The sequence below is a fragment of the Mustelus asterias genome, chromosome 22 (genome assembly GCF_964213995.1).
Source record: "Mustelus asterias chromosome 22, sMusAst1.hap1.1, whole genome shotgun sequence".
NCBI lineage: Eukaryota > Metazoa > Chordata > Chondrichthyes > Carcharhiniformes > Triakidae > Mustelus > Mustelus asterias.
This window is the reverse complement of record NC_135822.1, coordinates 56960972-56977176: the sequence shown is the minus strand read 5'-3', so window position 1 is coordinate 56977176 and position 16205 is coordinate 56960972. Positions and strand designations below refer to the sequence as shown.

Here is a 16205-nt window from a genome sequence, read left to right as displayed (position 1 = left end):
CTTGCCTTAAAAACATTCAATGGGGTAGCCTCAACTGCTTCACTGGGCAGAGAATTCCACAGATTCACAACTCTTTGGGTGAAGAAGTTCCTCCTCAACTCAGTCCTAAATCTGCTCCCCCTCATTTTGAGGCCATGTCCCCTAGTTCTAGTTTCACCCGCCAGTGGAAACAACTTCCCTGCTTCTATCTTATCTATTCCCTTCATAATCTTATATGTTTCTATAAGATCTCCCCTCATTCTTCTGAATTCCAATGAGCATAGTCCCAGTCTATTCAGTCTCTCCTCATAAGCCAACCCTCTCAACTCCGGAATCAACCGAGTGAATATCCTCTGCACCCCCTCCAGTGCCAGTCTATCCTTTTTCATGTAAGGAGACCAAAACTGTACACAGTACTCCAGATAAATTAAAGGATTGTCAATTGCATTTATCCCAAGCAGAGTCTTTTTTTTGTCCATTTGCTTTTCATTTCCCAGAGCAGACTTTTCCAAAGTGGCTCAATTCCTGCAAGAACCTCTACTGCCCCTCAGCTGTCAGTCACACATTGCTCAGAGGGATAGACTGCTCAACCTATTGAATGACATAAGTCCAGTGGTGATTCAACAACCATCTCCGAAGTTGCCCCACTAAGCCTTTCATCTACAGACTACCTTGGCTATGCTACCTTTTCTCACATTTCATTGCAGATCTGCTCATTCCATGTTAATTTAAAAACTCTCCTGGATTTCAATATGCCCTTTCAGCTTCTGTGAATGCCTTTATTATTTTATTCCCACTGTACCCGATTTCTTCCACCTAACACGCACATCTTTGGACACTAAGGGACAATTTAGCATGGCCAATCCACCTAACATGCACATCTTTGGACACTAAGGGGCAATTTAGCATGGCCAATCCACCTAACACGCACATCTTTGGACACTAAGGGGCAATTTAGCATGGCCAATCCACCTAACACGCACATCTTTGGGACTGTGGGAGGAAACCGGAGCACCCGGAGGAAACCCATGCAGACATGGGGAGTATGTACAAACTCCACAGTGACCCAAGCCGGGAATGGAACCCAGGTCCTTGGCGCTGTGAGGCAGCAGCGTTAACCCCTGTGCCACCCAACGACACAGAGTGCAATTAGCTATCCAACATACAAGACTTGTCCAATTATGGGAAAACGAGAGATCATCTATTTTGGATTCAAGACAGACAAATTGGATTATTTCCCAAATATGAAGAAACTGGGAGCTGTGGAAGAGCAAAAGAATGAGTCCGCCTGTGTGGGCCGATGATTAAAAGCTGCATACACAAAGTAACCGAAAAGGCCGATGTTATCATGTTGGGCCTTGCCTCACTGGGCTAGAATGCAACGGGGAGGAACACAGGAATTAGGAGTGAGTAGGCAATTCAACCCTTCGAGACCACTCCGCCATTCTATATGATCATGGCTGATCTCCATCAGTGCAGGAACTTGCAAGAGTCATAGAGGCATATAGCAGGGAAACAGGCCCTTCGGCCCAACTTGTCCATGCCGCCCCCTTTTTTTTAACCACTAAGCTGGTCCCAATTGCCCGTTTTTGGCCCATATCCCTCTATATCCATCTTACCCATGAAACTGTCTAAACATTTTTTAAAAGACAAAATTGTACCCGCCTCCACTACCACCTCTGGCAGCTCGTTCCAGACACTCAACACCCTCTGTGTGAAAAGATTGCCCCTCTGGATCCTTTTGTATCTCTCCCCTCTCACCTTAAACCTATGCCCTCTAGTTTTAGTCTCCCCTACCTTTGGGAAAAGATGTTGACTATCTAGCTGATCTATGCCCCTCGTTATTTTATAGACCTCTGTAAGATCACCCCCGAAAGCCCCTACGCTCCAGGGAAAAAAGTTCCAGTCTATCCAGCCTCTCCTTATAACTCAAACCATCAAGTCCCGGTAGCATCCTTGTAAATCTTTTCTGCACTCTTTCTAATTTAATAATATCCTTTCTATAATAGGGTGACCAGAACCGTGCACAGTATTCCAAGTGTGGGCCTTACCAATGTCTTGTACAACTTCAACAAGATGTCCCAACTCCTGTAGTCAATGTTCCAACCAATGAAACCAGCAGTATTGGGAGATACAGAATGGTGGAACAGCATTGTGAATTTGATTGGCTTCTCCTTCTGCTACTGTCTGCACCCACTTAAAGAACTCAAGAGAAAAAGACTTGGAAGATTGAAAGAGCAAAATTTTTGGCCTCCTGTGCTGAACTCAAGGTCATATTACAGTGAGGTGGGTAAAATTCAGGGCCTTAACTCCATTACTCCCGAGAATATACTGCAATCACCTGTTACATGGCTGATACAGTAGCCATGATGTGGAGATGCCGGCGTTGAACTGGGCACAGTAAGAAGTCTCACAACACCAGGTTAAAGTCCAACGGATTTATTTGGTATCACGAGCTTTCGGAGCACCGCTCCTTCATCAGGTGAGTGGAGAGTTGGGTTCACAAACAGGGCATATAGACACAGACTCAATTTCAAGGTAATGGTTGGAATGCAAGTCTTTACAGGTAATCTGTTTGTGAACCCACTCATCTGATGAAGCAGCAGCGCTCCGAAAGCTCGTGATACCAAATAAATCTGTTGGACTTTAACCTGGCATTGTGAGACTTCTTACTATGGTTTATAAGGAGTATCAATACTCCAATTTCAGCCGACTAAAGCAGCAATCAAATCAGTTGCATCTGTATGTGATGATACCATATTTCTATGTTGAAAAGGCTTGACGGAGGAACAATGCCTCCAGGAAGAGGGGGGGGGGGAATTGCATTTACATATCACCGCGTGACATTTCAACGTAGGGCAGCACGGTGGCACAGTGGCAAGCACTGCTGCCTCAGCGTCCAGGGACCCGGGTTCGATTCCTGGCTTGGGTCACTGTCTGTGCGGAGTCTGCACGTTCTCCCCGTGTCTGCGTGGATTCCCTCCCACAGTCCGAAAGACGTGCTGGTTTGGTGCTAAATTCTCCCTCAGTGTAACCCGAACAGGCGCCGGAGTGTGTCGACTAGGGGGATTTTCACACTAACTTCATGACAGTGTTAATGTAAGCCTACTTGTATCTAATAAATAAATAAACTTGAAGGGCAGAACACACTGCGGAGATCATGAAAGCAGCTGGCGGCAAGCTGGATTGGGAAGCAGCAGTTAATTGTCAATAATTTCAGGGGTGCAGGAAACCGGTGGTAGGTGTTTGAAAGCGTAGCCATGTAATGCAAACCCCGTGCAGAGCCCAGTCTGAAACATAGAGTGATGGGAGTGTAAAATCTGAGCAGTTTGCAGATACCAGCTTCAGTGCCCCACGAGTCCCAACCAAGAAAGACACAGCAAGCCAGTTCTCCAGTGCTTCTGATGGCAAGTAAGTCATGCAGAGAGCAAGGCCCACAACTCAATGCCTCAATCGTGCCAACTTACTTCAACTGGGGTGGCAGTAATGGATGCTGCAGCTCCTCCTTTAGGTAAGGAGGGTGGAGAACGGCCTGTGTTCCCATTTCTCACTCATTCCACCCCCCTCTCCTCCCACGGGGAAGTGCCCAGGTGAACTTCAACGAGCACACGACTGGACTTAGCTGTGACAGATGCGACGCTTAAAAAGGCCAAATAACCTGCCAACGATACTCGGATAGAAACATAGAAGGAACATGGGTGGCACAGTGGTTAGCACTGCTGCCTCACAGCGCCAGGGACCCGGGTTCGATTCTCCCCGTGTCTGCGTGGGTTTCCTCTGGGTGCTCCGGTTTCCTCCCACAGTCTGAAAGACGTGCTGGTTAGATGCAGTGACCCAAACAGGCACCGGAGTGTGGTGACGAGGGGAAATTCACAGTAACTTCATTGCAGTATTAATGTAAGCCTTACTTGTGACTGATAAATAAACTTTGCTTTACTTTTACATAGAAGATAGGATCAAGAGGAGGCCATTCAGCCCTTTGAGCCTGCTCCGATTCATGCAACTGTACAAGGCACTGGTGAGGCCGCAACTGGAGTACTGTGTGCAGTTTTGGTCCCCTTATTTGCGAAAGGATATATTGGCCTTGGAGGGAGTGCAGAGAAGGTTCACCAGGTTGATACCGGAGATGAGGGGTGTAGCTTATGAGGAGAGATTAAACAGATTGGGTTTGTACTCGTTGGAGTTTAGAAGGATGAGGGGTGATCTTATAGAGACATATAAGATAATGAAGGGGCTGGATAGGGTAGAGGTGGAGAGATTCTTTCCACTTAGAAGGAAAACCAGAACTAGAGGGCACAGCCTCAAAATAAGGGGGGGCCGGTTCAGAACAGAGTTGAGGGGGAACTTCTTCTCTCAGAGGGTAGTGAATCTCTGGAATTCTCTGCCCATTGAAGTGGTGGAGGCTTCCTCGTTGAATATGTTTAAATCACGGGTAGATAGTTTTCTGATCGATAAGGGAATTAGGGGATATGGGGAGCAGGCGGGTAAGTGGAACTGATTCGCTTCAGATCAGCCATGATCTTGTTGAATGGCGGGGCAGGCTCGAAGGGCCAGATGGCCTACTCCTGCTCCTATTTCTTATGTTCTTATCATGATCATGGCAGATCATCCAACTCAATAGCTTAATCCTTTCTCCCCATAACCTTTGATCCCATTCACCCCAAGTGCTATATCCAGCCGCCTCTTGAATACATTCAATGTTTTGGCATCAACTACTTCCTGTGGTAACGAATTCCACAGGCTCACCACTCTTTGGGTGAAGAAATGTCTCCCTCATCTCTGTCCTAAATGGTCTACCCCGAATCCTCAGACCGTGACCCCTGGTTCTGGACTCCCCCCCCACCATCGGGATGAGGGAGCAAAGAGTTACTGGGACCTCAAAAATAAGCTTCAGAAGAGGGGGGGGGGGGGGGGGGAAGAAATGGGCAAACTCAATTCTGTAAAAACAACATACGTACGTAGGTACATCCAGTTTTCGTACCTTTCTAAAGAACACACGAAAAAAAAACATACTTCTCAACATAGACTTAAAAAATAAGGCTCTGGTATTCAGGTACGTCAGAGAGAGAGAGAGAGAGAGAGAAGCTGTACTTAGAATCATACAGCGTCTGAGGGAGGAGAGCTCAGGCTCCAAGCTGGTCCCTCCGCTGAGTACAATGCACCCGTATTCAGAATGTTTTCCTTTTATTTATTAAACTGACCTGCAATCTAATGCAACATCTCATCAGTACAATACGACACAATACAGGCCCATTTTCTCTTCTAAATATATATCTGCAATATTACAATATAAATGTACATACAAAATGACAGGTACCTTTTAATTGCAATGATTAAAAAATATTTACCTGGAATGTGATTAAAAATATGTACCAGAGGTTACACAATTTTTCTTTTTGGAATATAAAACGAGAGTGCACAAAGTAACCCACTAAATCATTCATCTGAAACCTGATGGTTGCTTCCCGATTCAGAAGCTCCTGAAGTAACTGGAACACAAATAAACACGACATGTGATTGTGGCGGAATCGTTTGGCACTTACTTTTACCCTCCCCAAGCTCTTTGGTAAAACTACAGGGTTTTCGAAGATACTTGTGATGTGTTGAGGAGGACATCATTTTGGGCAGCGTGTTTAAGACGGGTGGCTGAAATCTCTAGGCGGGGGGAGGAGGAGGGGGGGGGGGCGGGGGCAGGCAGAGGGAGGGGGGGGGCCAGGCAGAGTAAAACTAAAATGATAAAGAAAGGGAGAGAAAAGAAATCTGACAGGAAGCACCTCATCAGATTCTAGCTGTGTTTTAAGCTGTTCCAGTTGCTGCCATTTGTCCGCTGCCCTTTCGTTTTCCAGTCCAATTAGCTTCCAGTTCCTCTGCCTCCACTGGGATCAGTTTCTTGCACCTCACCCCAGGTGACCATTCTTAAGCGAGGATATTTGACCACGGAGGGCATTGCTGCAAAGACAGATTCCCCCCCTGTCGCACATCCATGCGGCAGTCACTGCAGAAGAGTCGGGAGATGGAAAGGCTGGATCGTATTTCTGACTCCCTATCCTGGAGAACTGAGGCCGGATGTGACAATGTTTCCCCATTTCCCCCTCCCCCCCCCCCAAGCCTGGAGGCCGGCGAGCTCTGCACACAGCGGGCACGAAACCTGCAACTTCCCGACCTGTGTCAGAAGCTCAGGGAGGAACGCAGGACGTTCGTCGCTTTCGAGGCAACCTTACTGAGACGGCGAAACCTTTCACTGAAGACACCTATCGCGCCAGCATTCGAGAGAGAGGCACTGCTCTGAGCAAGACTTGTCATGGTTTACACACCAGCTCTGACCAGGCAGTACACTGCTTGCTTAATGAGTATATCCAAGAGGTAGCACAATCCTTCAGAAAAGTAAACCAGACACACAAGTGGTCAAGTTAGGCGGATTGGCCATGCTCAATTGGCCCTGGTGTCGGGGAGATTGGCAGGGTAAACATGCGGGGATGGGGCCTGGGTGGGATTGTGTTCGGTGCGGACTCGATGGCCCGAATGGCCTCCTCCTGCACTGCAGGAATTCTATAATTCGAAGTTATCTGAGCAGAAAATGCCACCTCTCCGGTAAAAGCCAGGTTTTTTTTCTCCCGTCTTGTGAGGGCTCGGTACGGTAGCACAGTGGGTTAGCACTGCTGCTTCACAGCTCCAGGGACCTGGGTTTGATTCCCGGCCTCGGGTCACTGTCTGTGTGGAGTCTGCACATTCTCCCTGTGTCTGCGTGGGTTTCCTCCAGGTGCTCCGGTTTCCTCCCACAGTCCAAAGATGTGCGGGTTAGGTTGATTGGCCATGCTAAATTGCCCCTTAGTGTCCCGGAATGCGTAGATTAGAGGAATTAGTGGGTAAATATGAGGGTTAGAGGGATTAGCGGGTAAATATGTAGGGATACGGGGATAGGGCCTGGGTGGGATTGTTGTCGGTGCAGATTCGATGGGCCGAATGGTCTCTTTCTGCACTGTAGGGTTTCTATGGCTTTAAGTTGGCAACTTAAACAAAGCTTGTCTGGTCATTAAACTTTTTTTCTGAATTGTGCACCAATTGCTGCATTCCCGGCAAGTGTGATGACACTTCCAAGTGGTTCATAACAGTCTATAAAGACTTTAGAAGCGTTATAAGATTGCAATATAAATGCACGTTCCTTCCTTCCTGGTGCTTCCTCCAACATCTACTCACCTTCCATCTACAGTGAGAATAGTGCCAACTCTTGCGTCAGACCACAGCCAGAATAGAATAGAATCCGACAGTGCACAAGGAGGCCATTCAGCCCATCGAGTCTGCACCGACCAGGTCCTAGCCCCATAACTCCATGCTAGTCCCCTGACGCTCAGGGGCAATTTAGCATGGCCAATCCACCTAGCCCGCACATCTTTGGACAGTGGGAGGGAACCGGAGCACCCGGAGGAAACCCACGCAGACATGGGGAGAATGTGTAAACTCCATACAGACGGTGACTCGAGCGGGGAATCGAACCCGGGTCGTTGGTGCTGTGAGGCAGCAGTGCTAACCACTGTGGTCACGAATGGAGATGGCCGCCATGGCAGCATCTAGCCGAGGAGGCAGGGCACAACTGGTCATTTCTTTGAGGTACCCTTGTTACGCGACAGTGTGTAGTGATCATTCAGCTCCAGATGAAAGGAATGAATCGGCCATCTTCTTTGGAATAAGCTAGCGGATAGATAGGAACTCAAAACACGAGGGGCACACAAGACGCAGCCTGATGCCCGACTGCGGGGGAATGCGACAGGGGTGTATCCTGTGACGCAAAGACTTCTTCCTTATCCTTACTTACCTCCTTGTATCTTCATAATTTGAGTATTGTTGGATAAAAACACAACTTTTGTCTTAACTTTTCCCCTTACACTCATCAGGAATGCATAGTGCATCCTCCATGGCAAATCCTTTACCAGAGTCTATTTAAAGTAAAGTTTATTTATTAGTGTCACAATTAGGCTTACATTCACACTGCAATGAAGTTACTGTGAAAATCCCCTAGTCGCCGCACTCCGGCGCCTGTTCAGGTTACACGGAGGGAGAATTTCACATGGCCAATCAACCTAACCCGCACATCTTTGGACTGTGGGAGGAAACCGGAGCACCCGGAGGAAACCCATGCAGACACGGGGAGAATGTGCAAACTCTGCACAGACAGCGACCCAAGCTGGGAATCGAACCCGGGTCCCTGGCACTGAGGAAGCAGTGCAAACCACTGTGCCACCATGCTAACCAATCAGCACTCTCTCCTCATAGTGTCAATTTGTTGATTTTTCTTATATTGCCATGCTTGCAAATGCTCTGATGAGTGCAAAACAAGAAGCTTTGACAAAAAAAAGGCTCTCTATTTTGCCCCAGAAATACTCGAGTTCTGTACTACCAAACAACTAGCTGAAAAATCCATCAGCTGCCTTGCAGAATTTCAAAGCAGATCAATGAGGAGCAGAGCTCACTGCAAGAGCACTGGTTGGACTACATAATGAGGCACGTGAGGTCCTGCATTTTGGTCGGGAAAATGGGAGGGCGGCTGATTATCTAAATGAGGAGAGACTTCGGGGAGCTCCAGTGCAGAGGGATCTGGGTGTCCTTGTTCATGAGTCACAGAAAACTAGCATGCAGGTACAGCAGATAATAAAGAAAGTGAATGAAATGTTGGCATTTATAGCTAAAGGAATAGAATATAAAGGTAAGGAAGTATTGTTGCAACTGTACAAGGCATTGGTGAGGCTGTACCTGGAGTATTGTGCACAGTTTGGTCCTCGTATTTGAGGAAAGGTGTCGTGGCATCGGAGGCAGTTCAGAGGAGGTTCACTAGATTGATTCCAGAGACGAGGGGTTTGTCGTATGAAGAGAGATTGAACAGTTTAGGCCGATACTCTCTGGAATTTAGAAGAATGAGGGGAGATCAAATTGAGGTTTACAAGATGATAAAAGGTATGGATAAAGTAGACGTGGAGCGGATGCTTCCTCTTGTGGGGCATTCTAGGACGAGAGGTCTTAGGATAAGGGGCAGCAAATTTAAAACAGAGTTGAGGAGAGACTACTTCTCCCAAAGGGTTGTGAATCTGTGGAATTCGCTGCCCCAAAGTGCGGTGGGTGCTGGGACAGTGAGTAAATTTAAGGAGGAGTTAGACAGATTTTTAATGGGTTGAAGGGTTACGGGGAGAAGGCAGGAGGATGGGGATGAGGAGCATTCCAGCCATGGTCGAATGGTGGAGCAGACTCGATGGGCCGAATGGCCTAATTCTGCTCCTATATCTTATGAACTTATAATACTGCCTGGTCAGTAGCAAAATGATTGTCAGTAAAGTCACTGAGGATCATGCTTAAGTTTTAACCTCTTTGGTCCCCTGAAGGCACTGATTCTTGTTGGTGTATGGTCCCCTTTGGTAATGAGTCAAGAGACCCTGCTGGCTGAGTGGGCTGCAGCCCATACTTCGCCCAGTATTATCCAAGTGTGAACTATTGCTGTGGTTAACAGAGTTGGGGAATCCAACGTGTGTTCTTCCAAGTCTTATGGCTCAATGCCACATTATTAAAATATTGTCAGGCATAAGCCAAGCGGCATAACTGCGGCTGGCACCAGTGCTCCCAGGTGAGCCTAAAAGACCCCCATGGCACTATTTCAAGGCATTTGTGTACAGTTTTGGTCCCCGTATTTGAGGAAAGATGTAGCGGCTTTGGAGGCAGTTCAGAGGAGGTTCACTAGATTGATTCCAGAGATGAGGGGTTTGTCGTATGGAGAGAGATTGAACAGTTTAGGCCGATACTCTGGAATTTAGAAGAATGAGGGGAGATCAAATTGAGGTTTACAAGATGATAAAAGGTACGGATGAAGTAGACGTGGAGCAGATGCTTCCTCTTGTGGGGCATTCTTACCAAGGCATAACATCTAGTTGTTATCACTTTGCTGTCCGTGGGAGCTTGCTGTGCCAGCACTGGCTGCTGTGTTTCCAGCATTGCAACAGTGACGACATTTCAAAAAGCACTTCGTTCACTGTGAAGCACTCGGGGACGCCCTGAGGGGGATGAAGAAAAAAATCGCTGCAGGAACGCAAGACATTCTTCCTTCTTAAGGAGGCTTTGATTGGACCAAAAGGCTTGCAAACTAATGATAAGAAACCCGGAGATGATTTATGAATCAAGCTTTTACTATAAATGGCATTACTCTTAGTTGTGGCATTAAAAACAAAGGAAAATAAAAAGAACTGGGGTATATTCACATCCGATATTGCTTGAATATGTCTTCATTCTGTACTCTTCAAGTAACTGCACTAGAACCCATTAGCCATGGGGAGAAAAGTGATGTTAAACAGATTAAAACAATTTACAACCCTTCCAAGTCTAAAAAAAAAATCACAGAACAAGTTCTATCTGAGGAATTAGTTTGGTTAGTCTTCATAGCATGATACACTCCACCGTTTTTCCACAGTGCGCAGAATCTACAAAATTTAGAATCGTCCATTCTCCAGCCCTCCCCCAAAACCCCACATTGCGACAAATTTACAGTTTGTCCAGCAAATGGGTGGCCCCCAACCGCAGCCAGGCACTGGCATGGTACATTCGCAGCTTACTGAAGTGGTGTGGCTGTGGGACGCAGAGAAGGAAGGCACCCTCGGACACTCTCCTAGGTTAGACGCCAGCGTTCCTCTCTGGGCTGTCTTCCTCGCTGGTTTGCGGTGGTTTACTTCTGCTGGTACCTGACGGCATCATTAGGTTAAAAAAAGAGAAAAAAAAAAGTGCCTTAAAGTTCACCGTCCGCCACTGGAGATAGTGAGATCTGTGACGCTGACTCACTGCTGAGAGCATAACAGTGGGTAAAAGCAGCGAGCAGTCTCCGTTAGACAGACCACAGATGAACAACATTCATTTCTCTCTCTTTTGCTCCTCTTTTCTTTCTATTTCTCGCTCCAAAATCCAAATGGCCATCAGTAATTGGGACGGCACGGTGGCACAGTGGTTAGCACTGCTGCCTCACAGCGCCAGGGACCCGGGTTCGATTCCCGGCTTGGGTCACTGTCTGTGTGGAGTTTGCACTTTCTCCCCATATCTGTGTGGGTTGCCTCTGGGTGCTCCGGTTTCCTCCCACAGTCTGAAAGATGTGCTGGTTAGGGTGCATTGACCCGAACAGGCGCCGGAGTGTGGCGACTAGGGGAATTTCACAGTAACTTCATTGCAGTGTTAACGTAAGCCTTACTTAGAAACATAGAAAAACCACAGCACAAAACAGGCCCATCGGCCCCACAAGTTGTGCCGAACATATCCTTACCTTTTAGGCCTACCTATAACCCTCCATCCTATTAAGTCCCATGTACTCATCCAGGAGTCTCTTAAAAGACCCTATTGAGTTTGCCTCCACCACCACTGACGGCAGCCGATTCCACTCGCCCACCACCCTGTGTGTGAAAAACTTACCCCTAACATTTCCCCTGTACCTACCCCCCAGCACCTTAAACCTGTGTCCTCTCGTAGCAGCCATTTCCACCCTGGGAAAAAACCTCTGAGAGTCCACCCGATCTATGCCTCTCAACATCTTATACACCTCTATTAGGTCTCCTCTCATCCTACGTCTCTCCAACGAGAAAAGACCGAGCTCCCTCAGCCTATCCTCATAAGGCATGCCACTCAATCCAGGCAACATCCTTGTAAACCTCCTCTGCACCCTTTCAATCTTTTCCACATCCTTCCTGTAATGAGGCGGCCAGAACTGAGCACAGTACTCCAAGTGGACTTGTGACACGAATAAATAAACTTCTAAAACTTTAAATAATTTGCCAGGGTTTCCTATTGGACAGCGATGAAGGAGTGCCGGCAGAGGCAACAACCGGAGCTTCGGGGATGGCTGGCCAGCTCCCCCACGATTAAAAATGTGCTTGACTACTTAAGTCATGCAAGGCAAGACACACAAAGAGTGGATCGCGGGGTTACAAATGATGCGGTATTTTTATCTTCTATTTTAATTCAACCCTCTAGAAAAGTGCGAAAATTTCCCAATTGTCGGGCCAATTGGCTTCATAAATGCTTCCAGGATTTGCACTCCTCCAACTCGATGCGTCTCCCAGGCAGCCACCCCTCTGTGAGCTGTTTCCCAATTATCAGTTCAAAATCTGCCTCAGCCTACCTTCCCTGGTTCTTTCTTACAGCTTAAACTGAAGTCATACAGCACAGAGTTACCATTTCCACTCCAGTAATGATCTTGCACTGCGCAATGACCTCTCAGGCCACCTCCTTTCCCAGTCAATAAGCCCAATTATTTCCAGGGCTTTCTTCATAACCTATACTCCTCACTCTGCCTCCAACATCTGGCTGACCATCTCGTGATTCAGTGACCACAGTCACAGGAGGCCATTCAGCCCTTCGAGCCTTCTCCGCCATTCATTACGATCATGGCTGATCGTCGAATTCAATATCCTGATTCCCCCTTCCTTCGCATATCCCTCGATCCCTTTAGCCCCAAGAGGGTGGTGAAGGCGGCATATAGCATGCTTGCCTTTATTGGACGGGGCATAGAATATAAAAGTTGGCATATGATGTTGCGGCTGTATAGAACGATGGTTCGGCCACATTTGGAATACTGCGTCCAGTTCTGGTCGCCACACTACCAGAAGGACGTGGAGGCTTTGGAGAGAGTACAGAGAAGGTTTACCAGGATGTTGCCTGGTATGGAGGGTCTCAGCTATGAGGAGAGATTGGGTAAACTGGGGTTGTTCTCCCTGGAAAGACGGAGGATGAGGGGCGACCTAATAGAGGTGTATAAAATTATGAAGGGCATAGATAGGGTGAACAGTGGGAAGCTTTTTCCCAGGTCGGAGGTGACGAACACAAGGGGTCACGGGTTCAAGGTGAGGGGGGCAAGGTTCAACACAGATGTCAGGGGGACATATTTTACACAGAGGGTGGTGGGGGCCTGGATTGCACTGCCAAGCAAGGTGATTGAGGCGGACACGCTGGGATCGTTTAAGACTTATCTAGATAGCCACATGAACAGACTGGGAATAGAGGGATACAAAAGAATGGTCGAGTGGGTACATGAGCGGCGCAGGCTTGGAGGGCCAAAGGGCCTGTTCCTGTGCTGTATTGTTCTTTGTTCAAGAGCTATATCTAATTTCTTCTTGAAATCACACAATGTTTTGGCCTCAACTGCTTTCTGTGGTAGTGAATTCCACACATTCACCACCCTCTGGGTGAAGAAATTTCTCCTCACCTCAGTCCTAAAATGTTTACCCCTTATCCTCAAACTATGTCCCCTAGTTCTGGACTCCCCCCACCATCGGGAACATTCTTTCTGAATCTACCCTGTCTAACCCTGTTAGAATTTTATAAGTTTCTATGAGATTCCCCTCTCACTCTGCTAAACTCCAGTGAATATAATCCTAACCGACTTAGTCTCTCCTCATGTGACAGACCTGCCATCCCAGGAATCAGCCTGGTAAACCTTCGCTGTACTCCCTCTATAGCAAGGACATCCTTCCTCAGATAAGGACACCAAAACTGCACACAGTACTCCAGGTGTGGCCTCACCAACGCCCTATACAATTGCAGCAAAACATCCCTATTCCTATACTCAAATCCTCTCACTATGAAGGCCAATGTGCTGGTTAGGTGCATCGGCCATGCTAAATTCTCCCTCAGTGTTACCCGAATAGACACCGGAGTGTGGTGACTTGGGGATTCTCTCAGTAACATTGCAGTGTTAATGTAAGCTGACTTGTAACACTAATAAATAAACGTTAAACTTAAACTTGAACAACATACCATTTGCCTTCTTTACTGCCTGCTGTACCTGCGCGCTTACTTTCAGCGACTGATGCACCAGGACACCAAGGTCTCGCTGAGTATCTACCTCTCTCAATTTACACCCATTCAAGTAATAATCTGCCTTCCTATTATTGCTACCAAAGTGGATAACCTCCCATTTATCCACATTATACTGCATCTGCCATGCAGATGCCCACACACTCAGCCTGTCCAAATCACACTGAAGCATCTCTGCATCCTCCTCACAGCTCACCCTCCCACCCAACTTTGTATCATCTGCACATTTGGAGATAATACATTCAGTTCCCCCTTCCAAATCATTCATATATAATGTGGACAGTTGGGGTCCTGGCACAGATCCCCGCGGAACCCCACTAGTCACCAACTGCCAATCAGAAAAAAAACCATTTATGCCAACTCTTTGCTTCGAATCAAATCGCTGCCCGCTGGCTCTCAAACCTTCTGCCAGTGGGAACAGTTTCTCCTCTCTATGCTGTCCAGCCCCCTCATGATTTTGAACACCTCTATCAAATCTACTCTCAACCTTCTCTTCTCCAAGGAGAATAACGCCAATCTCTCCAAGATTATCCACCCAACGGAACTGAATACAATGCTCAGCTTATGGTCAGATCCCAACACCGCAAGGTGCTCTGACTTCCATTCAGTCTCTGCTGTGCTGTTACAACATTCTGGTGGGTTTTGTTCGTTACTGCTTCTGTGCTTGTTGCAACACATGTCGCGTTACGCCCACGAAAGCTGGTACATCTTTTCAACTTCACTGTGGACATTCTATTCTTCATGGACTGCCTTTGTCACCCATTTTATAGTCCATAAGATATAGGAGCAGGATTAGGCCATTCAGCCCATCGAGTCTGCTCCGCCATTCGACCATGGCTGATATGCTCCTCATCCCCATTTTCCTGCCTTCTCCCCCATAACCCTTCAACCCATTAAAAACCTGTCCAACTCCTCCTCAAATGTACTCACTGTCTCAGCACCCACCGCACTTTGGGGTAGCGAATTCCACAGATTCACAACCCTTTGGGAGAAGTAGTTTCTCCTCAACTCTATTGTAAATTTGCTACCCCTTATCCCAAGACTATTTTCCCCTCCTCATACTTTTCATTCGCAACCGTTAAATATCTATCTGCTACTTGGGGTGGCACGGTGGCACAGTGGCTGGCACTGCTGCCTCACGGCGCCAGGGAGCCCGGGTTCAACTCCGGCCTCGGAACTGTCTGCGTGGAGCCTCCACGTTCTTGCCGTGTCTACGTAGGTTTCCCCCCGGGTTCCTCCCATAGTCCAAAAGTTGCGGGTTAGGTGGATTGGCCGTGCTAAATTGACCATTAGTGTCAGGGGGATTAGCAGGGTAAATATGTACGGTTACGGGATGGGGCCTGGGTGGGATTGTTGCAGACTCGATGGGCCGAATGCCTCCCTCTGCACTGTGGGGGTTCTATGATATTCTGCCCAGGCAGCTGAGTTTAACAAAATCGGTTTGTGTGTGGAACTTTATCAAGATTCTTTAAGAAAACGGGATCCATGTTATTTGAGGATAACTGTTCCACTTGGGTTATTACTCCCTCAGAATCATCAGGGATATTAGTGAAGCAGCAGCTCTCTCCCCCTCTCTCTTACTGAATCTAGTTATTTACCAGGAGATTACTGCGCAGACCTGCTCTCATTTACAACCGATAATTAATTCCATTATTTTATACGGAAAGGAATCTAATGGCCAAGGGGTTGTCTGCGTCAGTTTTGAATATAAGTGGCATATTCCAATCTATTGACAACATCTCTCAGCCCAATGACTCCATCATGTTGGCTAATTCCTTACAGACCTCTTCCGTACTCTCTCTCAGCACTCGAGATATTTGCAAGACCTCTGACCTTGCCTCCAATACCCATCCCTTGATTAGTCAGTAATTTTAAATTGTATATCTATGTTTGGAGAGATTCTTTACTTGCGAAATCTTGGAGCAAGTCTTCACTCAGGACTTTGGCTTTTCTGTTTGTCCTCGGTTCCAAGCTATGGTGGACTTCATAGGAGGAGGCCATTCGGCCCATCGAGTCTGTATCCACCACAATCCCACACAGGCCCTTTTCTCATAACCGCACACCATTTACCCTGCTAATACCCCTGACACTAAGGGGCAATTTAGCACGGCCAATCCACCTAACCCGCACATTTTTGGACTGTGGGAGGAAACCGGAGCACCTGGAGGAAACCCATGCAGACATGGGGAGAATGTGCAAACTCCACACAGACAGTGACCCAATGCCGGAATTGAACCTGGGTCCCTGGCACTGTGAGGCAGCAGTGCCAACCACTGTGCCACCCTGATTTCACCTCTTCCCTAACCACATAGAATCCCGACAGCGCAGAAGGTGGCCATTCAGCCCATCGAGTCTGCACCGACAACAACCACATCCATGCCCTATCCCCATAATCG

At 47.5% G+C, this 16205-nt stretch overlaps 2 protein-coding genes across 3 annotated transcripts in view; both read right to left on the bottom strand.

Annotated features, from left to right (window-relative positions):
- LOC144510036 (bone morphogenetic protein 1-like) overlaps positions 1-5422 on the bottom strand; it is a 307138-nt gene extending 301716 nt beyond the window's left edge. The window contains exon 1 of the mRNA XM_078239242.1: positions 5328-5422. The gene's annotated coding sequence lies outside the window, so the exon portion shown is untranslated. The remainder of the gene's footprint in view (positions 1-5327) is intronic.
- The window catches only part of cnnm3 (cyclin and CBS domain divalent metal cation transport mediator 3), a 34913-nt gene continuing 23880 nt past the window's right edge, over positions 5173-16205 (bottom strand). The window contains exons 8-9 of one of the 2 annotated variants that reach the window (XR_013500556.1): positions 10569-10694; positions 5173-5468 (exon numbers count right to left, since the gene is read on the bottom strand). Coding sequence is in view for 1 of the 2 variants with exons in the window: in XM_078239254.1 (XP_078095380.1) it covers positions 10627-10694 (68 nt within the window). In the remaining variant the exon portion in view is untranslated. Of the gene's footprint in view, positions 5469-8178; positions 10695-16205 lie in introns of those variants that run through there. The other variant, XM_078239254.1, reaches the window with a different exon arrangement.